General features: G+C 35.2%; 6 protein-coding genes across 12 annotated transcripts; all 6 read right to left on the bottom strand.

Moving 5' to 3' along the window:
• Nucleotides 1–851: 851 nt before the first annotated feature.
• LOC103875181 (putative F-box/kelch-repeat protein At3g27910) lies at nt 852–2,202 on the bottom strand. Its single transcript, XM_033273577.1, is given in 4 exon segments — nt 852–1,439; nt 1,575–1,823; nt 1,826–1,954; nt 2,007–2,202. Coding segments are annotated over 4 exon segments (1,068 nt in total). The 3' UTR covers nt 852–945.
• MYB0 (trichome differentiation protein GL1) lies at nt 859–8,441 on the bottom strand. Its single transcript, XM_009153662.2, has 4 exons — nt 7,025–8,441; nt 6,794–6,923; nt 1,575–6,008; nt 859–1,439 (listed from the first exon to the last, which is right to left on the bottom strand). The coding sequence occupies exons 1-3, from the start codon at nt 7,164–7,166 to the stop codon at nt 5,603–5,605; spliced, it is 678 nt and encodes a 225-aa protein (XP_009151910.1). The 5' UTR covers nt 7,167–8,441; the 3' UTR covers nt 859–1,439; nt 1,575–5,602.
• Nucleotides 8,442–9,703: 1,262 nt separating this feature from the next.
• Nucleotides 9,704–12,605, bottom strand: LOC103875178 (protease Do-like 1, chloroplastic). Its single transcript, XM_009153661.3, has 8 exons — nt 12,149–12,605; nt 11,391–11,513; nt 11,067–11,238; nt 10,922–10,959; nt 10,567–10,765; nt 10,311–10,463; nt 10,109–10,243; nt 9,704–10,019 (listed from the first exon to the last, which is right to left on the bottom strand). Exons 1-8 carry the CDS (start codon nt 12,565–12,567, stop codon nt 9,942–9,944), a joined length of 1,317 nt encoding a protein of 438 aa, XP_009151909.1. The 5' UTR covers nt 12,568–12,605; the 3' UTR covers nt 9,704–9,941.
• A 342-nt stretch (nt 12,606–12,947) lies between these two features.
• Nucleotides 12,948–16,609, bottom strand: LOC103875177. Of its 2 annotated transcripts, none has more exons than XM_033274153.1 (14): nt 15,836–16,609; nt 15,519–15,663; nt 15,340–15,407; nt 15,212–15,265; nt 15,035–15,118; nt 14,735–14,823; nt 14,582–14,665; nt 14,351–14,478; nt 14,166–14,207; nt 13,974–14,050; nt 13,792–13,882; nt 13,625–13,706; nt 13,416–13,488; nt 12,948–13,304 (listed from the first exon to the last, which is right to left on the bottom strand). In XM_033274153.1, the coding sequence occupies exons 1-14, from the start codon at nt 15,922–15,924 to the stop codon at nt 13,136–13,138; spliced, it is 1,275 nt and encodes a 424-aa protein (XP_033130044.1). In that variant the 5' UTR covers nt 15,925–16,609; the 3' UTR covers nt 12,948–13,135. The 2 variants fall into 2 exon arrangements, with proteins under 2 accessions (XP_033130044.1, XP_009151908.1); XM_009153660.3 differs by having other exon boundaries at nt 14,351–14,484; nt 15,836–16,592.
• Nucleotides 16,610–17,800: 1,191 nt separating this feature from the next.
• On the bottom strand, nt 17,801–20,639 carry LOC103875176 (inositol polyphosphate multikinase beta). The gene is made up of 2 exons (XM_009153659.3): nt 19,087–20,639; nt 17,801–18,872 (listed from the first exon to the last, which is right to left on the bottom strand). Exon 2 carries the CDS (start codon nt 18,856–18,858, stop codon nt 18,013–18,015), a length of 846 nt encoding a protein of 281 aa, XP_009151907.1. The 5' UTR covers nt 18,859–18,872; nt 19,087–20,639; the 3' UTR covers nt 17,801–18,012.
• A 235-nt stretch (nt 20,640–20,874) lies between these two features.
• Nucleotides 20,875–24,138, bottom strand: LOC103875175 (protein KINESIN LIGHT CHAIN-RELATED 2). 6 transcript variants are annotated; one of them, XR_004448844.1, is made up of 4 exons: nt 23,568–24,133; nt 21,440–23,233; nt 21,064–21,355; nt 20,875–21,031 (listed from the first exon to the last, which is right to left on the bottom strand). XR_004448844.1 is itself a non-coding variant. In XM_009153656.3 (3 exons), exons 2-3 carry the CDS (start codon nt 23,215–23,217, stop codon nt 21,139–21,141), a joined length of 1,995 nt encoding a protein of 664 aa, XP_009151904.1. In that variant the 5' UTR covers nt 23,218–23,442; nt 23,568–24,138; the 3' UTR covers nt 20,882–21,138. The 6 variants fall into 6 exon arrangements, 5 of the variants coding, with proteins under 5 accessions (XP_009151904.1, XP_009151905.1, XP_009151906.1 ...); XM_009153656.3 differs by having other exon boundaries at nt 20,882–21,355; nt 21,440–23,442; nt 23,568–24,138; XM_009153657.3 differs by having other exon boundaries at nt 20,882–21,355; nt 21,440–23,259; nt 23,568–24,138.
• Nucleotides 24,139–27,111: the final 2,973 nt, after the last annotated feature.

Here is a 27,111-nt window from a genome sequence, read left to right as displayed (position 1 = left end):
AAATGTAAAAATTAACATCCGCACGGACATGAAGGTCAAACTCTAGTATAACTTATAAGTTAAATAACATAAATTCGAATAATTAGGAAATGCCTTCAATCCGAAGTATTCAAATTACAAATTTTCATTCAATATAAAGGTAATAAATTGAATTAGGGAAACAAACCCAAATTCAAGGTCAAACATTAAAGGGAAATTTGCCCCTATAACTACAAAAAAAAACCCAAATTTGTTAAATAACCAAAAACACACTTTTTCTCCAAGTCTCTCTTCCTATCTCTTTCTTCTTTCTCTCTAGAAAACCAATTTCCCTTTTTTATGGTTAGTACACAAATAAGCCCAACATTAAAATAGAGAGAATATTTGTAGTTTTATTATATTCTTCTTTTGTTGAAGTTTTGAAGTAGTTAACCTCCAGATATGGTAATACATTATAGAAACGGCTTCCAACGAATAAATTAAATGTAGTGTGTCCCACGGCGTTTTGGAAGGTGTGGATTGGATTAATCACATCCGGCCTAAAGAGCAAAGTTGTACAGTAACCAAAGAAAAAAAATTAAGGATAGTTTGTAGACCAACAGTTTTTTTGTTGTTGTTGATAGTTTAGGTATTTGTATTTTAGGAGTTATGTCCAGATAGTCTTGGGATAAGATGGTTAGTTGGAGACCTTCTATCATATGAAACATCCTATCCACTAAGTCCAAGTTCAGGAAGTCAACTGATCCAGAAACTGTGCTTAAATTTTTAGTGGTGTTCGAACATGGGAATTGGGAGGTGACCAGTCTTGGGCTTTCAACGGTTGGATCCATTTAGTTTTGTTACTGTTGTTAAAAATGATTGTGGGTTGAAAGTAGAAAATCAAAAGAGTCTAATTCATTAGAGAAAGGGTATGAGATAAACAACACAAAGTCGAGCATACTCAACTAGGAAAGCATACATGATTAATCATATGATGACATCTACACACTGAACAATGGTGGGGGAGTTTTCAAAAGTAGCTACAATATTAGTCCACAAAACCTTCCCCCAATGCTCTCCTTGTCCACGCCTCTCCAACGCAATCTCTGTACACCAAATCCTTGTTTCCCCACTTTCATTACGCTTAAACAAAATCACTAGTTTCCCTCCATGGTTCACCATTCTAGACCCTCCTTGAATACCACGCATGTCAGGTAGATCCTCATCAACACCTTTCAGTTTTCTCCATGTCCTAGCTTTCGGATCGTACACGCTAATTCCTTTCTCAATTCCGAAAGTGTACAACATGTTGTCAATAACGCACGAACCAACTACCCATCCACTGTTCAACGAGCTTTCACTCGCCCATTTATTTTTCTTCGGATCATACACAAAGCTTCTTATACGATCCATTATATAAATTTTCTCGTTCATCACAAAACTATTGAGCGTTATCTCGTGCAAATTTTTGTTGCACACACCTGGAAGATCACGATTTACATTTAAGAAGAAACTAATATTATATGACGTGGTTTTTTGCATATAAAATTAACTAATCGGTCCAAAACCTCATGATATCCAATAAAAAGGAAAAAAAAAAACTAAAAGAAACAAACCTGGAAAGCTTTCCCAAGTTTGATTCTTGAGGTCGAAAACCTCAAGCCAATCTTTCGACGACTTCTTCTTGTTACACCCTCCGAGTACATAAATCTTCTCATCCACAACACCAAAAGCAGCGCAGCCACGAGCCACACGCATGCTAGGAAGAGACCGGCACGTGCGAGTTATACAATCAATAGCAAAAGCATCAGTGGTTAACTCATCGTCGATGCATCCACCGAAAACGTACATCTCTCGACCGATGACAATAACATTAGACCCCCAACAAGGCAGACAAGGGAAAGAAGGATACGGAACCAACTTATGGTTCAAAGAGTTAGACTCTTCTTTGGAGGGTTTTTGGTTGAGAGTGTACCAAATAGGTTTTTGGTCGCGACTGAATCTCAAGGCAAGGTAAAGAACGTTCTCGGTTCTTTTATGGAGTGAACGTACGCGGTTAAGCTCCGAGGAAGCGATGATTTGGTTGAAAGTCTTGCAGACTTCAGAGAGTGAAGGGTGGTCACATCTTGGAACGTACGCTAAGCAAATCATTGAGATATCATCTGGCAGTGGAAGAGACGAAACAGTCGGTTTGTTGCATTTTGGTGGTGGGTTTCCGGCGTTTGCAGAAACTGGGGAAAACATTATTCTTAGAAGTACGAGGAATCTGATGGTTCCCACTTGAGTTTATATACTATAAAGTGTACTCCTTTAGTGCCTTAAATACACAGTTTTGCAATCATGCATTGTTCATGTGTGAGCCTTGGTCAAGAGTTTGTAATTATTAAATCTTAATTAACCGTAATGATGATTACTCCCATGTGTCAAATATTATGTGTTTTCACATATTTTACTTGAACTTCAAATATCAAATTAATTAAAATTTAATGCCCTCCTAAAATGTTTAGTAAAATCATTATCTGTAAATTAATAAAATTACGGTTACTGTTTTTATTGACGGTTATATAAATTAACCTTAATTTTTATTATGTCGTTTTATGTAACAAACTGCCAGTCAAAGAAAAATCATAATTTCCAATTTTGAATTCTTACTTTTATTATGTCGTTTTATGTAACAAACTATTATTAAAAAGGAAAACGTAAAACATATGATGAATAGTATATAAAGGTGTGTGTGTTTATAATTACTCAGTAGAATTTATAAATTTAGGTATTTTTCATTAATGTTAGTATTACAATGTTATATATATTTTTACAATTTGATTTGATTTTCCTTTTAATCTTCTGATGTTTTCATTTCACAAAAAAAATTCACAATTAATATTTTTTTAAACAATAAGTATAATTATTTGATATATATATATATAATAAAATTTTATAGTTTCAAACATGTTTACATCAATTATACTTTTAAAAATGTTTAATCATTTTAATAATCTTAGAAACCTTTTGAAAAAAATGCTCATAAATTTTCATATTTTCACTATTTATGATTTCTAAATATTTTTAATATATGGTATCTGTGTTATTGTGTTTGTACTTTTAGTTTTATTTTGCTTACAGTTTCTTCGTTTTATTTACAATAAACATCAAATTTTTATTAAATTTCTAATAGTAAAATTTTCCTATTCTATTTATGTTGATGTTTCTAAATGGTTTTTCTTATGTTTGACTTATATGTATATATATATATATTTGTAGAAATGTATATATATATATATATATATTTGTAGTATATATACTCATAATTAAATATTTAGATATATAAATATATTTGTAGAAAATGTAATTAATTAAATTTCATCGCTATCTCCTCATTTTTTAACTCATCAAATAATTACTTTGAGTTTTGTTAAAATTTCATCAATATTTTCAATAAAATTCTGGTATATTAAAATATTTAATAACCTATAACTAATACAATAATTCCGTTAAAGTCATCTATATAATCTATTTTGGTTGCATTCTCTTAATTTACTCCATGAAAGTTAGTTTTTTGATTTTAATGAAGTATATAAACCTCTAAAATAATGTGTGTTTTTTTCTTCGAAAAGAAATATATTAATAAATACTATTATAAATCAGATGAGGAAATTGGATAAAAAATAATTATAAATGAATTAAAATTAAATGGAATATCTTGTCAAAAATTGATACACCAACACCGTAATGTTTATAAAAATAATACAAAAAATAAAAATAAAATTATGTGGTTCATATCAACTTTTTCTTGTTGATGGTTCAAAATCAAGTATTTACTGTCATTTATAGTGTGGTTATTGTCGACATATCACTGTATGTTAAAAGCAAAAAAGTAAACTATCAGAAAACCACAAAATATATCTGATTTAACTGGGAAACAATAAATGTCCAGAAAAACTAGGAGGCAATAATTAGTGAATTAGACAAAAGTATTTGACATTTATATACTTCTAATAAGTTAATAAGTGGATATCATCATCACTACTTCGTTGTAGCTGATCAAGTGCACGGTGGACTGTGAAAGTACAAATTTATTACGTAATATATAATCTATTTCAATTTGTCCTTCCCTTTTGGGTGGAATTACATACTATTTTACTATAAACTAACTATAGAATAGGAATCTAAAAAGAATCATTCAACAGTTATTTTGGCGCCCCCAACCAACTTTTCATGTTTCAAATTTATTCACTAATAATACCGAGCACACATGCATGATGCTCACGTCTCGCTGCGACAATATCTTGTTTCTGTTTTTATTTTCTTTTATATCAAATCTAATAGTATGCAACTTGGGATATGATTTCTGAAATGACTTCATATTTACACATTTGCAGAGTTACAGCTAGGACATTAATTTGGGACTCTTGGCTTATATAGCAGGTTCAGGTTCAGATTTACCGCAGAGTCAGATTCACCGCAGGGTCATATCCACCGCAGGGTCATATTCATATGACTCTTCATTGCTATTAAGGAATATCTGCAAATATAAAAAAAATTAGAAGAAAACATAATAAGAAATCGAAGATTTTATGAGGCTCCTTCATAACTAGCGCCCAGTGCCGGTCAGCAGAAATTTAGGGCTGGAAGCATATTATAATTATGGGCCTATATATTAAAAATATAACACTCATAAAATAAGAATCAATACATGAAATACATGGCTTCGAACCTCTCACTTCTTTTGAATTTTATAACATGATTTACCAACAACGCTACAGAAGCTTTTGCAAAATACATGGTCGAAAATTTACATATCTAATAATTGGCCGGAAGCACATGCTTATGCCGCTTTTGGTCAGGGTCGGTACTGCTAGCGCCACACAATAAATTACATTTTAAAGAGTACGAACTCATGATCATATACCAAAACCTAATAGTTTATCTTCTTCTTTTTTTCATAATCAGTGAGTTCCTTACTATTAAGTGACCATAATAATTTCTATAGGATAATTATAGTGAACGACTAATCCATTTACCGGGTTTTCTAACGGATCTAAAGCGTAATCCAAAAAAATAAAAATAAATAAATACCATTGCACTGGCCATTGAAGAGAATCTGTCCCTAACCTAGACTGGACAACTCTTTCTCAACTGTGGCATACCTACTTGAGTACTTGGAATCAAAGGGGTTCAAGTGACACCTTATATATTTTTTATTTTCTCTTTATACCTTATGTGCTTACTAACTTTGAACTAGTTCATTCGTATTCTTGACACTAAAATTTGACGTCAGGGATAAACGTTTTTACATCCACCATAATGGAAACTACTAAAACACCATCATCATTTGGTTGAGATAAAGATGTTTATCTTTTATTTTGAATGAAAAAATGAAAGTTTTTCTTTATTTGACAATATGTTACATTCAGATCTACAATTCGTAGCGAAGGCATTGCAAGTGCATCTTGGCAGGTTGGACAAAAAAATTACATTTGGTTACAACATTTGCTTTGACTTATATTAAGATACCATATTTGAATTACGCTTTTTATTGATAATGCGGAATATATAAAGAAGCACTCGTAGATCGTATATATATTAATATCCTTAGACCTTAGTGAACCAGAATTAAGACAATTAAACACACAAATTATCAAAACTAGAGGCAGTAGCCAGTATCACCGGACGCAAAATCCATCATAGCGAATGAATTCATCTCAAAATCATCGTCGTCGTTAAACCAGAAAGCGTTACTGCTATCAAAGTTGTTCCCCGCTTTGAAGTAGAAACTCGAATCATTAGTATGTGCCAAATCGGCTTTTTGTTTATCCTCGTACGAAGCTGATACGAGGCCCTCGAAACTCTTCTCACAGATTTTGTCTTGTTGATGATGACAAGAAGTTGTTGCGGCGGTGATGAGTAGTGACGGTGGATAGTTTTCTTCTCCAGTGGTTTTGACAGCGGAGGAATAATCCCCGACGATTTTTTTGCTGAGATGAGTGTTCCAGTGATTCTTGACTTGGTTATCTGTCCTTCCAGGTACCCTTTTAGCTATTAAAGACCATCTGGATTTGGGAGAGAATATATCATAAGATCATAGAAACATACTATATTATTATATAACATGAACCAATCATAATATTAATGTGTACAACACGTCAACACCAATATAATTTTTGTAGATGTATAATTATGGATCTCAGTAGACGTCTATGATTCTTTTCGTTGACATTTATATATCATTCATAAATGATGTACTCATTTTTACCTACCCACATTGTGAGAGAAAGAGAATATATGGAGATATTAAAGAAATTTGAACATTTAAAAAAGTAACATGATTTTTTTTTCTGACAGAAAAACATTATAAAAACATTTAGGAGAAACATCAATTAGAATTGAAATAATATACTGTATATCAACACAAGTCTAATTGAAGAAACAATCAAATAACTTTGAGAAATTATTTAAGATAGCCAAAATAGTACTCAATGAAGAAAATGATTAAAATAAGTTTTATTAATAAAATGTATTCTTACCTTAGGGTTAATTAATTTAGACTTAGGATTTAGCGTTAAGGGGTGTAGTTTTGGAGATAAGATTTCAAATTAAAAATATATATATATTAAAATTTTCAAAAAAAAAAAGCTCTTTAAATCATTTTTTAAGACTATTTTTATAACAAAAAATAAAAAAAAAACTATTCGAGAGAATTGCCCAGATAGTTTTGCAGTCTTTGTTGTTACGTTTTCACCATTTGCAGTTCAGAAGTCTAAAAACTTGAAGCCTATATACGAAGTCATGTTACGTAACATAAATGTATATATAACGAGAGACCATAGAGACGTACCTGTTGCCAAGTAGCTTGTGGAGACGAATAATGAGGTCTTCTTCTTGTTCAGTGAAATTACCTTTATTCACATTAGGGCTCAGATAATTTATCCATCTAAGTCTACAGCTCTTTCCACACCTCTTCAGCCCTAAAATAAAAATACAATGTAAACCAAATCAAGTTGAGAATATGTATATAGGATCTAGCTAGAGATAATATATATATATATGGTCACATAGAAAGAGAGACCAGTTTTCCTGACGATGCGGTTCCATTGGCCTTTGCCGTGAGTAAGGACATAGTCCCTAAGAATGTTGTCTTCTTCAACTGTCCACAACCCTTTCTTGTATTCTTGATGATTCTCTTCCTCTGTTCTTCTCCTCGTTCTCATCCTTTGATTCTCAGATTATTATCTGTGATAGAGACTCTACTTATAAAGAGAGAGAAAGAGATTGCTACCAGTGAGGGAGGTATGGAATTTCGTTATGCATGTTTATATACACGCATCTTTAGGTAGTCATTGGTCATGGTTATATGTATACATAGCTTTATTCTCTGTACCTACCCTAGCTAGGCTTCTTAATTAAAGCCATTTTTTTGCCGTGGGCTGTATAGGTTTTTCTTTTAAAGATTTAAAAAATACATTTGATTTCTTTTTTTCATTTCACATTCAATAGTCTGTCCCCCCCTTCCCCCCCAATAATATGGATGTGATTGACAACCCCTTATCACGGCGGTGAAATGCGTCTTGTTAATACTATATAAAGGCATAAGGCAGGTCCAGTGGTATTTAAATTGGTATCATCAATCTATTTGTGTACAACAATTATTTCTTACATTTTCTAACTTCATTCCGTTATCCTTTTACCACTAAAAAAATTCTCCCACTTCTTGTTACAATAATACGCCAGATAACTACAAATAATACCCCGATGTCCTAACTAGTTTTTACTAAAATTTGATATATTGATTTCAAAGTATATAATAGAAAGGGAACCGTCCTTTTAAAATTTTAAGGTTGCTACTAAAACGTATCTTGCAGAAAATACTTGCTAAGGATCAACAAATAATCGATTTGTCGAAATATATTTTCACACGGTATAGAATGCTTCTTGCATGAAAATCATATTCGTGGTCTTGTTTGTCATAACATATACAACATTGTCCATCCATTTTTTTCTATCGAGAGCAGACATCTCTCTGCTCGAGTAAAAATATTAAAACATTCATTGACTTATGCATCTTCCTTTACAAGTGCCTATAGATCATGTCTCTTTGTTCTATATCGGTACAATATTAACTAATTCAAGAGAGAACCTGAGAAGAAAAAAAACATATATGTATATGAGTGATTATTGAATACACAAGCATACGTTGTATGTTAAATTTATGTATATATATGTGTGTTTGGTGGTGTATACTCTACTACCTAGCCCCAACTAACAAGTTAAGTGGATGTCATTACATAACGTATAGTGAATGGTTGGGATTAAGCAAAGAATATTGTCTCAGAAGTTAACTAGTTCACTGGGTGCGGGGGGTAGACTTTAACTTCTGGAATATTACTAGCTCATATGCTCACATGTATCACTGCCACCTTGTTATTCTCTATTTTTGGTTCCCCATCTACCATATCTTCACATATTCTCTCTCTCTCTCTCTCTCTCTCTCTCTCTCTCTCTCTCTCTCTCTCTCTCTCTCTCTCTCTCTCTCTCTCTCTCTCTCTCTCTCTCTCTCTCTCTCTCTCATAACATGTATATGAAGTAATTCAAAAAAAAAAAAAACGCTAACTTTTGATTAAATATGAAATATGTATGTTTTGTTGAAAATGCAAGAAGATACAATTGTGGGAACCTAAGTGTATCAATTAACAAGAGAATGTGAATTGTTTTTGGTCCTTCTTTAATAAGTTTTGAGAGGTGGATATAACTGCGACGTGATCTTTGCCGAGTATCAAATCTTTTTTAATGCTTTGATTTTCTTCTCATTTTGGTTCGACTATGCTATAGCTAGGAATTGACTATTTCCTTAGCTTGGGATAAGGTCATTAATCTTCGAGGGTTTACTGTCTCTTTATCAAGCTTTTATGATATTTTTTGGAGTGGGTAAAACTCGCCTCCAACCAACATGGAGTATATGACTGGCATAGTCAAGCTCTCAACAGGCTAATTTCTAACGAGTCAGTTGGGTATTGACATGTCGTATATACACATACACGTACATATTATCTCTATAAAATAGAAATTAAGTCCAGATAAAACGGAGGAGGTTCTCGTAATCATTGCCAAGCCTGTTGGAAAATAAGTATCAATAGACATCTCAATGAATAAACCCGTAATTTTTGACCCACAAAAATCTCAGATGACAAAGATAGTTCGAAGATATCCCTATTAAACCGGTTAGGTTTTGGAGATCAGCCCAACCACAGACTACAAACCGTACAATCCTATTTAATATTTAAGAATACTGTTCTTTTTCTCTTTTTCCTGCCTTTTTTGGTTAAATATATGTCAGTGTCTGGTTAGTGTTACTCAGATTGAGAGACAAACACATTAAATAACGTCGGGCATACCATCCTTAATGTTATCACAGATCCGGGATACCACACGTTTTCGTTGCCCACGTGCGTAATAGTTACATAATGTTGAAAGAAGTACTGAAAACTACATAAATCGTATGTTAAAACAACACAAATTTATTGTTTAGTACTATATATGTAAACAGTAAATACACGTTAATAAATGTCTGAATTATAGCTGACCTGTGTAATAGTTTGAACGTCAACGATCTCTACGATCGTCTTAACATTGATGAAACTTGATTTCCGCAAAATTACAATAGTTAATCAAAATAGTATCTTGGTCTAATTAATGGTATCCACTTGAAGTAGAGTTGTCCTATAATTCCAATTGAGAATCGATTCGGGTGGGGGTCTGTGATAAAGAAATCTATTGAGGGTTTAGACCGGTTATGGTCTAAAAAGTCTAAACCGAGAATCAATACCAATACAAACCATAAGACCGGCTATGCAAATATAAACAGATTTGTCTTTTCTACATACACAACTGGACGATCAATATTCCGAACAATTGATATACCAATTCATAAGCCCACCAGTTTTTTGCTCCGTTCTATCGTTATATTTACTTTCTTTCCACAACTTTCTTCAAGTCTCGTCCGGTTTTGGTTCGAGAGTTACAGAGATCTTCTCCTTGTGATCTCCTCTTAGAACCTCTACGGTCACCTGAAAATGTCGAAAAACTCTCTTCATCTAGCAAGTAGAAACATAGTTAACAAAAATGGAGATTTTAAACTATCACATTCTTTTTTTACCTCATCACCGACTTTGCATTGATCGAGAATCCGGTACAGATCACTCCCGTTAGTAACTTTTGTACCGTTCACCGACGTGATTATGTCTCCTAGTATTAGCCTCCCGTACCCGTCACGTTTTGTTGACTGAAGTCCCTGTGGAACAAAACCATCATCAATGTTAAAAACTGCAGAGTTGAGCAGATTATTTAGAAAGGCTTACGGCTTTTCCAGCTGGACCAGTTGGAGGAGCGTCCAAGACTAGCACGCCGCTCACTCCCAGCTGCTCAACAGATTGGTCCGGTGCGAATTTGATACCTAAGATTGGTCTTGTGACTTTCCCAAACCTCACCAGCTGATCAACGATGCCACCAACCTGAACATGAGATAAAACTCCGAAACAAATGCACTCTCTCGTTAGTGGATTCAAAGATAGAGAAAGATTACTGTATGTGACTGGGTTTGCAAAGGGAACTCACGGTGTCAACTGGGATCGAAAAGCCCACTCCAGAAGATGCACCAGAGGGAGAATAAATGGCTGTGTTTATACCAATTAGGGTTCCTGAGCTATCTAGAAGCGGTCCTCCGCTGTTACCTGGGTTAATGGCTGCATCTGTCTGTATCACATCTTGGATTGGACGGCCGGTCGCAGCAGAACTAATCTCTCTTCGCAAACCACTGTATATATCATATAATACATAGTTTTAAGAAGAGAAAGGACCAGAAAAATGATATTTTTCTGTAAGAAGAAGGGCACAAGGGTATGTATCCTTGATCAACTCAAGGGCACAAGCAACTAAAAAATCAAAATGTACTATCAGTGGCGTAGCATACCTTATAACACCAGTTGTAAGAGTATGATCAAGTCCAAACTGCAAGAATCACACACAAAGGGTAACAGAAGCTCTGACAAAATGAGCAATAGAAAAGCAGAGAACTAATACTTGATCATTCTAAGGATATGATGTTATAAACTCACAGGATTGCCAATGGCAAAGACTTTCTGGCCGACAAGAAGATCCGCAGAGACTCCAACAGGTATAGGCCGTAATTTGTCTTTCGGTGCATCGATACGTAGAACTGCAACATCCTTGTCTTGGTCGAATCCAACTACTTTTGCATCATATGTTGATTGATCAGCAAGAGTAACCCTGTTATGGATCATGTAAAACATCCAAGTGAATATGAAGCAGTATAGTCGCTTCAAAAGTCATCATTCATACCACAACAACTAATCTCCATAACTTAGATGAATTTGAAGAATACATGAAACAAGAGCAATCCAAGAAGACGAAATGAGAACCTGAGATCAGAAGCACCACGGATGACATGATAATTAGTAACAATGTGACCCTGCTTATCCCACACGAATCCAGAACCAGACCCTTGCGGCACCTCAAGCACGTCCAATGTAAACGCGTCCTGCCTAATTCACATAAACGAAATTAAATTCAAATTTTCCTTTTGAATAACTAAGAGAGTCCGTATATATCCCTTATATAACTAACTCTCTAATAGACCCCTCCAACGAGATTGAACCTATGACCTCTAAGACAACTTAACAAAACTAAAGAAGAAGATTACATGCAAATCCATTTGATGAGTACAATGAAACTGATCAACACAATCATCATCCCTCAAACTTAGTAGGGATTATTGGTTGTTGTATTTTAATGAATTTGAAAATCCGAACAAAATCTAGTGTTATTGGTTCCATAATTTTCAAATCTATATTAAAATTATGTGTTATTTGTTTAATGATTCATAAATTTTATATCAAATTAAGTGTTATTCAATCGTACGAATTTACTAATATATTTGATTTTATAATAGATTTGAATGAATTTGTTTGGATTTTTTTTGGTTAAAAATACAAATATTCAAATACGAAAAAAACCTCCACATTTGCGTATTTTACTTGAATTTATAAATACTATATGAATTTCTAAATCAATCAAAATATATAAACCAATAACAACTTCTTAATCCATTATCTTGAATTACAGAAGAATACGCGAATTTCACCAGAATCCAATCGAGGAGACGAGAGGAATCAAATACCTCACGGCGAGATTAGTGATGTACACAACGGAAGGAGTGTTCTCCTGGAACAACCTAACCGTCGCGAGCTCGTCCGTCTGGAGCTTCCGCGGAGTAGTGACGACGAACGCCGCAGCGGACTCGACGGCGGGAGAAGCGGCGAACAGCGAGAAGGAAAGAGCGACGGAGGTGCAGAGGAGGAGGAAAGGCTTGACGGCGGCGGCGGATAACCGCGGGAGAAGAGGAGAATCGTCGTTATCGGTGTCGTCTAGTGGAAGCTTCGAGAGGATCCGTAAGCAGCGTTTGGATCGGACGGGGTAGAGGGAGAGAGATCGGGGAGAGGGGTTGAAGAAGGATCCGTTAGAGAAGCGAGAGGAGGAAGGAGGAGGAGGAGAGTGGAGGAAGAGAGTAGAAAGGAGAAGCGAACTAGTCGTCGCCATTTCTAATTTCTGTTCATCAACTATGGGATTGGTGGCCTCTGTTTTATCGTTTTTTTCAAAATTATTTTAATTAAAAAATATTAAACTGGTTCGGTTCGGTTTGATTGATTTTTGGGTTGGTTGATTCAGCTTTCAATTATTTTGGTTTGTATAGACCTTTACCCAATTAAACCAAACAAAAATTCGATTTAATTTTATATTCAATTAGTTCAGTTGATAAAAATTATATTAAAATTAATTGAAGTTGTTTTGTTTCGATTAGATTCAGTTTAATTTAATTTAAATGATTTTAGCTAATTTTAATTAGTTATTTTTGGTTTGAAATTTTGGTAAGAATCAGTTTAACATGATTAGAGGTTTTTAAATTAAAAACAACTAACTAACCATCAAACCAAATCAATAACCAAAATTTCAGTTCGATCAAAATCCCAGGGCCTATTCAAGCTTAGTAACCGGAGAGAGTTGCCATTTTATTACTGCTGTATAACTTCTCTTTAGTCAAGCTTATTGTGAAAATCAAGAAATGAAAAATAAAAATTAAGGAAAAAGAAAAGATTTTATTTAAAGCTTAGAGAATCTTCTGGGGAGGTCTAAGTTCTTTAGGCAGCTCACTGAAGTTTTCAGCGTCTAAATCGGATTGAAACATTGGTCTCTTCCCCATTTGCCACACAATCCCATCAGCCAGGTGTTCTTTGTTTGGTGTCAGCATTACAAAGTTTGGATCTGCTCTTTGGTAACTGCAAATGTCATGAAATAAACCAAAAGAAACTCATATACTGCTTTGTTTGAGACCATGAAAGTTAAAATAGGATTTTGATTGAACTCAAACTAGTCACAAATGGACTGACCTGGCTTCTCTTATGTTATCAACACGGAGACCGAACCCATATGCTGTTTCTCTAGTCGAATGATTAGTAGTTGCTGCATCAAAAACGGACCAACATGTTCATGTAACAGAACAGTCTTATAGACAAAGAGCTTATGCTCATCTAGAGATAGATTTCTCAGTGTTCAACAATGATCTCCATAACTGAAGATTGGTTTATGGAGGACATACCTGAAATATTGAATGCGAAAGACGGTTTCCACCAGGACTTGAATGCTAATGTGAATGTTGAGCTTAGAGCTCCAACTTTACCCTGCAAAAACAAATATAACATACTGAGATTGTGACTTTTATCATCAAACTTTCTGGATCATACGTAGAAAGGAGAAATAGTATACCTTCAGCATGAAGTTCTTATTGGCCTGCCAAGACGCAGCCATCTGCAGAGAAGAATCTGGGAGGTTGTCTGACGCCTTGGAATCATCAACCCTTCAGTTATGGACAACAATAAAGCTATGTTACCGTATAGAAAAGACATTAGCTAACAATGTTTTTGTTCTCAGAGATAGATGTTGACTACCTCGTTTGTAGCTCAAAACCTAAGTCAATGTAGTTTGTGATTCCAACTACTTCGTCTTCTTCAAAAGGATTTTTCACCTGTTCCAAGTCTAATTAATGTCAGAGCTAGAAGTTGTATTAAATTTTACATACCAATAGACTTAATTAATAATGGATGCTGCACGAAGAAAGAACTAGTTTGAAGGATTCCTACCCGCCTTTGGACAACTACATGTTGGTAGAACGAAGCGATAAACTGCAGTTACAAGAAGGGTAACAATATCAGCAAGACTAAGAAAAAACTAGCACAAAATGAAATACTGATGTTTCATTGGATAACACTATGATATAGACATCATAACAGCCATGCTTCATCTAAACGGACTTTAAAAGTATGACCTGAGAGCTCCTGGCTAGTTCGAGGCCAAAGTTGAAAGAAGGGCTTAAGGGGCTTCTTGACCCTACTCCGTAACCAGCAGCACAACTCCAGTTCCTTAGGTCGCTGTATTTTGCGGTGTCTTTGTTTTCTGCATCTAACACAAAGTCCCCAATACTATTGTTGATGCCCACTTTCTTTCAATCACACAATGTATAGATTCCAAGTGTGACTAGTGAAATAGAACATTGTACCACATAGCGGCTCATATTGTACTCCTACTGTAAGCCTTCCCATCTTGCTTACCAACCATGCACTCTTAGGAAACTCGTCCTTTGCTGGAATGTGGATTAAAAGGGTCAGAATCGTGTAGGCAACAAAGAAGCAGATGAACTAGAAGTGCTTACTAGTAAAAGGAGAGACAGTAGCTCCGAGAGACAAATTCGTTGAGCCATATCTCAACCCCATAATTCCATATTCGTCAGACAACTGTTCACTACAAAAACAACATATGTTCATATCCAAAACATTTTTATTTTAAATACCATAAGGTTCGGGCCAAATGTAATATTAGTTTCGTCCCCAGGCCCCCGAAACCACAACATTAATATTAGTTTCCTCCCAGCATCACTCATATTCAAATCAAAGCATTACATTATAAGAAAAAAATCCAATAAAACATGTTTCTTCCCTAAAATGAAACTCACGCTTTTTTTGAAAGTAAAGGATAGATTGCAAACGCTCCCACTCCATATTTAGGGTAGTAAGCAGAAGACCTCATTAGTAGAACCCTGAGTGATGACAAAACAAAGTAAATGATTACAAAAAAGGTTGTAAAGAAGATGAGTGCCCAGAAGATAATGTAAAATAGCACGGAGTTTTACGGATTGGAGGTGGACACAGAGAGGTCCACAAAAGTATGAGGATCATCAACATCACTGCACCATTTAGTAACAAGAATGTTAAACATTATTCTATTTATCGACAGTAACAAAAGTTAAAATACATTTACCTTTGCCAGCGAAACAATGCATTCCCCACGAGATCACCTTCCGCTTTACGATCTAGAGCGCCTGAAAGCTTTTACTATTTAAGGAAACAAAATTATAACTTGCACCATCCTCAAATACAGCATATCATGATAAAGAGAGAGGTAAATAAAAGGAAGAGATGTTTGTTTTAAATGGATACAGATGCAACCAAGTCCACATGAGGATCATCAATAGGCTTCAACAAAAACTTTGCAGAGAATTGACGAGCGTCTTCGAAGTAATCCTCAAAGAGACATTTCAAAGCAAGCTTCCCAAACAACAAGTTGTATGATGGTTCCAACATCCTGCATCACACCCCCTCAAAGACATTTAACTGATCCAAAGCTGAACATTAAACAAATGATCATGTCTGAAAGACTAACATAGACACATAAAGATTCACCAAACTGAACACAACACGACACGAGTTGAAGTGTATACAATACAGTTTTTTCTGTAATAATTTTGATGATATACCTGTTACGGGCGGAGAGAGGTGGGAAATCAAAGAGCGGAGGGACAAGAACCACCGGAGGCGGCGGTTCCTTGGCCAGAAAATTCCCCATTTTCGAGAGGTCTTTCTTTCTCTTGAGGCTTCGAAGAATCAAATTTGTTCAAGGAGAAGAGAGTTAGTTAAGTGAACGTGGGAGGCGAAAGAGCGGCGTTCGTCTCGCTTTCCTTTGAATGTTTCTACCTCTGTATTATAAAATAGAGAATACTGAATTGATATGTTATGTTATGTTGTGTGTTAATTGTATTATGGAGTATTTAATAGTTATGTTTAGTCTTAATAAGACTCTTAACATATTATTGATATATAATTAAAAAAATTCTAATTCGATCAAACATATGAACAAAAATGTATAAAAATAATATCAGCTTGCTTTCTAATCTTTTCGTTAAAATTTTTGAATTTTTGATCCGCAAAATATACATCCTGACAACTTTAATTTATCTCCAATAACCTCCTAAAATAACCTTGAGAAACTCAAACAAGGAAAAAGAAAAATCTAATCTTAATTAAGCTTTTAACCTTATTTGACGTGGCATTTGTTTCGCGACTGTGTCGCTCTCATAGTATGCCACCGCTTCAGAAATCCTTCAATCTTTTCTTTTGTCATCTTTTATTATGAAACACACCAAATATTACAAACATAATATTTCTTTGCAGAATTTAATGGATTGGTTGTTGTAAGTAGTTTTGACTAAAAACACACAAATTATTATGTTTTAAAAAATATTATATAATAAATAGGTTAGATATAATTTAACAAATAAAAAATAAGTATATTTAATTTGATTGGTTACACTATATTCAATAAATGTAAATATTATCTAGAAATATAAAAATTACATACATTTCGAAACAATTTTTTTTTCTTAAAACTACTTACAATATGAAACGGAGAGAGTATTTTCTAACGTTTTCACACATATTAAGAAAACACACAAAATCACTATAACAAATGTATTGTTTTCTGTAATTTTTTAATTTTTAATTTTTAATATTTTTTAACCGCTAGTAATTCAATAAAATCAATTTTTTTAAAGTTTATAATTTTTGTATAGTAAACATAAAATATATATCTTTGTGAAACAAATTATTTTTCTAAAAAATATATCTTTTTGAAATAGATGGAGTACCCTACCAAATTAAATGAAAACCAATATAACGTGATTCGGAGTTCGAAATTTTTTTTATATTTTTAAAATTATGTTCTGCCTATTAACTGTATAACTAGACTAGGACTTTCGGATACTCTCCAGAGTTCTAATCAGATATTTTAAGTTTTGTTCTAATTTGTATTACATACTAAATTCTTTTCTAATAAATTTGTAAATATGGATCCGTCCCTTTACAGGTCAGTGGGTGAGTCGGAGAGGCCGAGAATGTTTTTTTTTTTTTGAGAAAAGAGGCCGAGAATGTTGAGATCAGGAAACTCTGATGCAGTGAGCACTGCAACGTTCGACTGGAGATAGTTGTCTGTGTCTCCAGCTACAGTAAGTTTGGTGGACTTGAAATCCTGAGCGTTTATACGGATTCTTGCAAGGATAGCCATTGATGAAGAAGATGCTTTGTCCTCCCGGAGCCGTTGGACAAGTGTCTTGCATATTGTCTGAATCCGGAGATACATATAAGAAAATTACACAAAACAAGATCTTGAAGAAAAATTTAATCAAATAATTATGAAGAGCATTTAACTTGTAAATATTCAGATATATATAGAAACAGCTAAAAGTGAAGCCAACAATAAAACATACATTATGTTTTTAGGTGTTATGTGGCTTAGAGTTGAGTAACAACTTAGTGGCTTTTTGAGTAAGATTATGTTCTAAGATGAAAACTGCTCCTAAGTAATACTTTTCACTAATGTTTCAACTTACTGACGTTGACATTATTTCTTCTTCAAGTATTTTCTTTACCTAAATATACAATGTAGCTTTGCTATAACAGGAAACCATTTGCTATAACAGGAAACCAAATAAGCTATAGGCTTAGCTAAGTTTCATGGAGATTTGGTTAATCCTCAAGTGAGAAGTACAGTACAATGGTTTGGTTCGTATACCAAAAGTATTATACAATTGAAGGGGAAACATGAATGATCCCTAGTGCCTATATTTAGGCCTAGAAGTATCTGTTTTATCGCTGTTGTCTAGCTCTCAAGTATATCTTGGATGAACTTGATGAAAGAGGAGAGTCCACCCACGAAATTATGGTCGACGACACCATTTCCATCAAGAACATGCGTAAAATCCACCAGCTTTACTTGTGCCCGCGCACCTTCTCCTCCTTTCATCAAAATCGATTCATTCTCATAAAACATATAAACCGAGCAAGAACTGAAATGGTATAGCGTTTGAGTTTCAAACCAAGCTTTAAGCTCTAATAACTGCGCTAAGATCCCATTACAACCGCCGTAAACTTCTGACGCAAATGCACAGTCTGGTATCGAGTCAGCTAGCGAGTTGGATGACACAAACTTCCTTAGAACTAATCTAGCGTCGTCAACTTTGTACCCATGAACAACCTTGTACTCGACTATCCAAAACCTCGATTCTTGGTGGTCAAAGATCTTAAAACCAGCATGCCTAAACCCCAAGGAAACAGAGGTGGTCTCTCTATCGTTCTTTAGGCATTGGTTGAAATACAGTTCGGATACACCCGGGTACCATGTCCTAGATCCAATCTTAACATCCATTCCCGAGGGATTTGAGTAACCATAAACAACATCGTCAAGAACTATGTGTGGAAGCTTGCCAGATCCATTAGATGCTTCCACTACTTGAGTGCCGTGATACACGGGGAAATATCCACGGATATGATCCGGAACATTCTTGTTGGACGAGAAGGACTCGTAGAACTTAGCCTCGTTTTCCCCACGACCATTACTCTGAAATGGCTTGAAGAATCGGCCTTCTCCATCCACGAGCGGACCAAGCCTCCCATCTTTAGCCATGTGACCAGCAACTTGGTGTTCAGGGTCCTTGAGCATCTTCATGCAGCATACAGTATCTACGATAATAAGAAACACGATTTCACCAGAAATTTTCTTAGTATCCTTCTTTAAAGATGAGGATCAAAAAGTTTCATCTATTGACTTGAGATATCTAGAAGCGTATTAAAAGTCAACGATATTTCTATTAAACTAAGTACTGAATCGAACTACGAAGAACCTGGCGCGAAGACGAATAATCGAAAGTAACAACATTGAGGAAGAAAATATTACCAAGAAAATCTCCAGGGGTGCGAAAACAGAGATCAAAAGACGAATGTGTAGTTGTTTATGTAGTAGAATAAGAAACGTAGAATAAACAATGACCAGATAACTTTTACAAAAAGAAAAAAACAACCTATCTTGTCGGGAAGATGAATAAATATTGTAATATTGTAATAATGAATAAATTCTTTTTAATTATGAAAATCGGTTGAAAATTGAAACATGTTGTCAATTTGTTTTTAAGGGAAAAACGACTGAAACATTAAACCGGAGTCGTGATTAGAAAATTATGAAAACATAATTTGACCAGAAACAAAAAAATAAATTTGGTGACCTTCCAAAAAACAATTTTGAAAAATAACGAAATCTGAAATTAGATTCTATTCTGATTCTGAAATACCTAGAGCGGGTTTTATTGGATCACAGTTTCTTTTTTAAAAAAATCATTTTGTCTCAAATCATTTTATTTTATTTTGTATTTGTATATTGATTTCCAATTTAAAGTTATTAGATTAATCATTTATATAATTTTTCAAGATTCTAGAAACCAAATAAGCTTCCTAGGCTAATTCACCATCCATGGAAATTTGTTTTTGATTTATGAACAAAATTATAGATTCTTAGTTTGTATCATATCTTAAAACTCATAAATTGATTATATATCGTTGAGAATCGGGTTTTATCGGTTCAGTTCAGATACATACGATCCGAAATAAAATCTAAACTTTTAAAACAAAATATAAAAAATAAATATTTATTTATATATGATTGACCATGACTGGTGGTTGGAGTTGTGGCTGTATGTCTTTAGACATTGGAGTATCTTTTGGCTAGCATTGTTGGTGTTAGATGCTAAGATGTAAAGGTCATATTTTTTTTGAGAGACACAGTGGTGGCGTCTTCTGTTATCTTGAAAGAAAATATAATTAACCAGGACTGAGAATCTGCATATATAAGTATAGGTTATACAGTTATCAACATTGACCAGGACTCGCCTTTTCACCAAAGCATAAGGTTATAGGATGTCTATCATGCTTTTGGTTTCTAACCACATATGGCAAAGTAGCGCACTCAAAACATAAAGCAAATTCACATTCAATGAACTCCAATGCTTACCATGATTAATAGGGGTTTTTAAAGATGAAGTTCTTAGCGTAATTTAAAAATCGGTTATTAACTTTAACAAACGAAAAAGTTAAAAACCGGTTCTTAAATTACGCTAAGAATCCTATCCCTAAGAACCTTCATTAATCATGCTCTTAGGCCATGATTAACTTGGATTTTTAGAGTGGAGTTTTTAATTTCGGCTAAGAATCGTTTTTTAGCTTTTAACTAAGAAAAATTAAGAACCGTCTCTTAAATAAAATATGTAAGAGTTGACTCTTACCCAAAAAATGTTAAAAAAAATATCAAATCATGAGTTAAAAACCTCGAATTAAGAGCATGGATTAATCATGCTCTTATACTGACTGATGCCACATGCCCCGCATGTCTTTGCATCTGGTAAAGCTAAAAACAAGGGATGAGGATGACCTTGGTGAACAAATGGTTCAGTGATGAAATCAGTTCTCCTTTTAAAAAGATTTTCAGATTTCAAAATACATTTAAGTAACCAAACACTTGTGAAACAAAAATTAGTGCTCAAAATCAAAAGAGACTCCTATGTAGAAAATTACATACTTTTATAAAATGGTTACTTTTATCTCCTCTCTGTATTTTTGGTGCTTTTGATAATAAACCGAAGAAATTCAAAGGTGATCATATCAACTTTCCACGTAATATCTAGTCGGGAAATCATAACGAGAAATGAATTGCTCTTACTCTTTATTAATAACAAAAAAAAAAATCAAAAGCCAATAGATACAAATACAAATGCAACATGAATGTTCGTAGTATTCTGAATCAGAGATTCTAATAAAATCAGAAAACATAAAACCTTTCTTTCTTTTTCTCTAATAAAATCAGAAAACACAAAACCTTTTCTCCCGACGATGTAGTTACCGTATATGAACTCGAAGTTTGTATATATATACATTTTAGACCGGACCATAACACGGTTCATCAATAAACCGGTCTCTGCCCACAATTCGGTTCAATCTCAGGGTTCTTGTCCAAAAGTGTAAGAAGTGCTCTGTTTCTTTTGATCCTTCCTCTTCCAGCTTCTTTCAACAACGCAGCTAGCCTCTGCTTCTCGTCCTCAACCTCCGGATTCGCCGTCCCAAGCTTCTCCTCTCTTGTCCCAACAACATATTCCAGTATCTCTATAGCATCCTCTAACCTACAAACCAAGAAACACATTTCTTACACCGCAAGAAACTTCAAAAACATAACCTAAAATAAAAAAGATGTGTTAATAATATACCTGCCCATTGCGTCGTATGTTCCGGCAAGGTTACTGTAAACCGCCAACGTGTCGGGATGGTACGGCCCATACTCATTCTCAAGAATGCCTTTCGCCTCTTCAAACAAATCCGCAGCTTCGTTGATCGCGTAACGTTGGACGCACGCAAGCCCCATTTGGTTCAAAGCAATCCCAAACATAGCCGTCTTCTTCTCTCCGCTGTTTCGAAACTTCGAAACCGCGCTCTTGAAGATGTTGTAAGACTCCGGATAGTTCCCCATCATGTAAGAGATCACACCCATCTGAGCCTCAATACCAGCAACCGTGTTCTGCTGACCCGGAGCATTCACATATATCTTCAACGCGCGTCTCAGCAGCTTAAGCGCCTGGTCAAGCTCGTTCATCGACTGATAAATCGCGGAGATCTCTACAAAACCCGTCGCAACCTCTTCCATGGGAGTCCCCGGAGACGGCTTTAGGTATATCCTAAGCGCGTTTTCGCAGTAGGACTTCGAATCTCGCAGCTTCCCTATCTTGTTGTATAGATCAGCAAGCCTGACGTAAACCGAAGCAACGGAGGAATGGCTCTCACCTTTGGACTGTTTAAACACAGCCAAAGCCTTCTGGTACGCGAATATCGACTCGTCAAACCTAGCTAGAGACATGTAGGCGTCCCCGATGCTACAATCTATAGACGCAACGTCTTCTCTATGGTTCTGTGAGGACATAGCCATGCTGGCTAGAACGTAATGCTCGAGGGCAACCTCGTAGTCACCTTTGGCGTCGCAGATGAGGCCCATTAGTTTTCTATCCGCGGCTTCTTCGATGGAAGCTGTAGCTGTGGAGCCGTTCTCTTTGTGTATGTCTAAAGCCATTTGGCAAAGCCTTGAGGCTTCTTCGAACTGCATCGCTTGGACGTGTGCTTCTGCTAGGTACCGACAAGTTTCGCCCACTCGTGGGTCTGTTTCTCCGAGAACTTGTCTTTGTATCTCCAAACCCGCTGTGTAGAGGAGAAGAGAGTTTTCGACTTGGCCCATTAGGCCGTACATGTCGCCGAGCTGCATGCACCCTGCGAATTTAGCTAAGGAGTGGTCCTCTCCGTCTTCTATCATCGGTATCTCGATGGACCGTTCGAGAACAGGAACCGCTTCGTTGTATTTACCTAAACCGGCGTAGATAGCTGCCAAGATATGTAGAGACATGACTAGATTCAACCCTTGTTGCGTCTCTCCTTCTGCGCGTTTCTCGAAAGCTTTCACCGCACGTAACGCTAAATCTAGAGCTTTGTTTAGGTTCTCGCCTGATGAAACCATCTCTCTCGCTTGCTTTAATAACAACGGTCCTAGCTCAGGACTCTCTTCATCTACAGACACCTTCCTGAGATCTGGAGATTTCCTCGAAGAGATTCTCGAACCAGGGATTTTCGAATTAGGGCTTGTTTTCGCAAGTTTCTCTGGTTTCTTGTGGCTCAAGCTACCTTCTCTGTTTTTACTTTCCTTGTTGCTTTCTTCCTTCTTCTCCAAGACAACGTCTTTTTTTCTCTCTCCGACATCTCCTCCCACGAGATGCCTCAGCTCCAGATCGATTCTTGACTCAGCTCCGTATGAAATGAAACTCGCCCTCGAAGGGGATTGGTCATCGGAGCTCTCCATCTCGCAGACGTTGTGATAAAGCTGCTCGATGGAAGCGTTCATGGCGCCGTCCATGGCGAGATCTATGGAGCTTAAAGGACTCCTCGGCGAGGCCTGAACGGCGGCAGAGTCGTCTTTACCCCTGTCATGGCTCTCTCCTATCTCCATTTCTAAATCAAAGCTTCTGCCACACCAAATCAAACTACAAATCTGAATCACAACAGGTTTCTAAGAACTAAAATCAGTTAAAAACAAGAAGACGGTTAGTTTGACTTTCTGTTAGGACAAGAAGACGAAACATAAGTCCATAATTGGACAAGAACCAGCGGTAGCCCCCGTCAGGGCAAAGTGGTAAACTCTAAAAGGAAAGATGGAAACTGGGAGAATTCCGCTCTGTTAAGAGAGAGAGAGAACTAACGAAAATTGGAACGGACTCATCTAGATTCAGTTATTAACAGAGAGCATTAAAAACTCAGATCTGAAGAAAAATTTGAAGAGATTGGAGATAAAGATCGTACCTATACGTGTCTCTCTGTGACTCTTGAAGAAGCCAAGAAGAAGTCGAATTGTGTGCTTCGTTGGCTTAGTTGGGTGTAGAGATAAAAATCGAAGATGGAGGATTTGGTCTCTTGTACTTTTCAATTCTAGGTGCTCTTTTTTTTTTTTATATCATCCTTTTCAGTGTCTCATAGCTAATGTATACAAAAATATACATTCACACTCTACAAGGCAAGATAATGAGATAGAGAGAGATGAAGCAACAACATTTATGCCAAACTCTCTCACCGTCCTATGTATAAGCCAATATGTAAAGAAGAAAAGGGCATGTTTTCTTTTATATTTAGGGGGTCTACAAGGTGTAGTTAATTAATTCTCAGTCCACCTTTTAATTCAATTATTGAATAGATTAAAGATAGGGAAGATGATAATTTACTCTTTTTCTGTTTTTCATGTTATTAATGATATCATTACAAAAAAAGGAGTTACAGACAAATTAAAGAACCCTAAAGGAATAGAGTGAAGAAGATTGACTCTTGAAGCAATAAAGAAGATGACTTCTCCCCTACTCGCACCTCTCTCTCTCTCTCTCTTTCTCTCTTTCAAAATAATTTTCTGGAATTTTTTATAGTTATATTCAAATGTTATAATATACATCTAGTCACAAGTTGCTATTTGTTTTAATCTTGAAAGAAATATAGTTTCCTTGAAATGCAAATTTTTGGGGTTTTGAGAGTTGCCCGTTAACAGCCAGCTAATTAAAAGCTGGGGAAAGATCACAAGTCTACGTCAAACTCTTCAGATTCCCAGCTGTATAATCGCTCCGTTGAGATTTCACCACGTGTCATTCTTAATCATTCATTTACCTCCTTAATCATCGCATTATCTTTTCATTTATGTAGTTAAGTTAAAATTGAGCCTTTTGATATCATGGATGCACTGTTACTATATAGACTTTGGGAAACGAATACTGGACCACTAGATTTATTCGCTTGTACATTAGCAAGAATTTATCTTAATGACGGTATGACACGTAGATCACAGCTGCACGTTAGACAGCCTGGTTTTTATGAATCAGAAGTGGTCCACCTTTAAGCCCATTACGGCTCCATGGGCCCTTAGTCATCAATGTAGGGCATACCCGTAATGTTTATGTGTAATCATACCAAAAATCCACAAAAAATATTTTAAAATGCTTCAATACAAAAATATGCCACTACAAATGTACGCTCCAGTTTGAAGGTTTTTAATAGGAGATAATATTTCAATCCAAAAAACTTAATATATATATATATACATAGTTAATTATGACAACTGAATCAAAAAAGTTTTGAGATTAGAGAGAGAAGTTAGATCTGCTTTGGGTTCCGGCGGTCGGTCGGCGCGTGAGCGTCCGTGCCGGCGTCGGAGTCCTTTTTAGTTAGTCAGAGTGGTTCCCTTTCGTCCTTTCTTCGCCGTCCTGGTAACGTTCGCTTTGTCCGAGCTCTGATACCGGCTCCTTCTTTAACGGTGGGGCGCTGTTGGAGTAACGACGCGTTTGTTGGGAGGTCCTCGGTGGAGAGAGAGAGCGGTTTACATGTTCAGAGGTGGTGTTTTTCCGGGAGGTGGAGGCTTCCGCAGATCCACCGTCGCCGGCTCTAGCTTCCGGGAAGGGAGTCTCCGTTAGATTCGCCTTCGCCGGCTTCTGGTTACGGAGAGCGGAGGCTAGCAAAGCTCCGCGCTGCCGCTTAGGAACCCGGGTTTCTTTGGGTAAAGGTTTTTTAGGTTCGATTTGTATCAAGTCTGGTGTGGTTGTCGTCAAAGGTGAGGTTGGGTCACTGTGGTTGAGAACCTGGTAGAAGATGAAGCTCTCCGGCGAGGTGACGACTCTCAAGGAAAGAAAGAGAGGGTTCCTCGTTCGCGTGTCTAGGGTTTGAAGTATGTAAAGTCGGAGGAGATCTCGAGATTCGATGGATCCCTCAGGCGTGATGACATGGCGGTGAAGAGAGGCTATGGGTTCGTTGGAGGCTTACCGGTTTCTGAGCTCCGACGAACGAGGATGACGATGGTGTTTATTCCGGCGGCTTTCTGGCGGAGCGGTCAAGTTGAGGCGGTGACGCCGCGTGACGCGTGAAAGGTGCAGATCCCTACACGTGGCGAGCCAGTCTCCTCGACGTGCTGGCGGTCTGGGTCGTGCGGTTTCTAAGTTGGGCCGAGGGCCCGTTTAATCCTTGCCTTTTGCCCGTTCTCTTTTGGGCTTGTAATAGTTTTTTATGTAAGCGGGCTTCTGCCGTTATCTGGGCCTGGCCCATTTATTTAATATAAAAAAAAAAAACATTGACGGGAAAAAAAAAATTATGACAACTGAATTTCTATAAATAAAAATTATGGTTGATATATTATATTATTCAATTGATACTGAGATGAAATTAATTATACGTCATTAAAATTAAAAATCTCTAAAAAAGTGAGTCAAATACGTCAATCCATTCAATTTGTATCGATTCTTCTGTCAGCAACTCAACATCAAATTTTTTTTTATATATTCACATAATTTGATATATATTTTGCTTTTGACTATGGTGATGATTGTTTCAGTAGTTTTTAGTTTTAGTTTTTGGATTTTAGATTTTAGTTTTTGGTTTTTAGATTTTGGTTTTCAGCTTTTGGTTTTTGCTTTTTGGTTTTTAGATTTACATTTTGGTTTTTGGTTTTGCAGTATTTTTTTTTATTTTTGCAAAAATTAATTAATGAGTTACTTTGAAATAATACAACAAAATAAAAATAAATATTTATATTTACAATTAAAATTATCAAAATATTGTGATAATTATTTTAAAATAAAATAAAATAACATATTTTAATTATTATAGTTTTATAAAAAAAAATATTATGATAAAATATTTATCATAAAATTTATATAAATTGCAAAAAAAAAATATTTAAAAGTTTGAAACTACTTAGAAAATTTTCTTATATAAATTATTTTTAATTTTATAAACTTAAATAGCAATATTTTTTTAAAATATTATAAATTATATAAATAGAAAAATACTTCTAATTTTGAAACTAATTATAAAATTTCTCATATAAATTATTTATATTTTCTTAAAATTGAATGGCTATTTTTATTTTTCATGACTAATACAATATATTGTATTAGTAAAACATATTATGTTTTTATAATTTTAGTTATTTTTAATGTGACTAGTTATTATTAAAATTATTCTATTATTTTATATAGAGAAATTAATAACTAAGTTTTAAAATTAATTAATATTATTTATAAACTATATAAATTTATTTTACAGATATTAAACACAAATAAATTATATCACATTATTGTTTAAATTATAGCTAATGTACCAAAAATTGTATGATTATTTATCTTTATGAAAATATTATTTATTAATTATTAATTAATTAAATGTTGTAGTTTCTACCCAAAAAATCAAAATTTGTTTTTCCTTTCAAAAGCTCACAAAAGTTGGTTTTTGGTTTTTCTTCGCAAATTGGTTAAACTTTTCAAAAACTAGTTTCCCTAAATTTTAGAGAATCTATTTATTAGAAATCTTGATTGGCAAA

This window comes from Brassica rapa, chromosome A06, assembly GCF_000309985.2.
Source record: "Brassica rapa cultivar Chiifu-401-42 chromosome A06, CAAS_Brap_v3.01, whole genome shotgun sequence".
In the NCBI taxonomy this organism is placed as follows: domain Eukaryota; kingdom Viridiplantae; phylum Streptophyta; class Magnoliopsida; order Brassicales; family Brassicaceae; genus Brassica; species Brassica rapa.
Note: the sequence above shows the minus strand (reverse complement) of the source record. Positions and strands in the feature narration are given on the sequence as shown.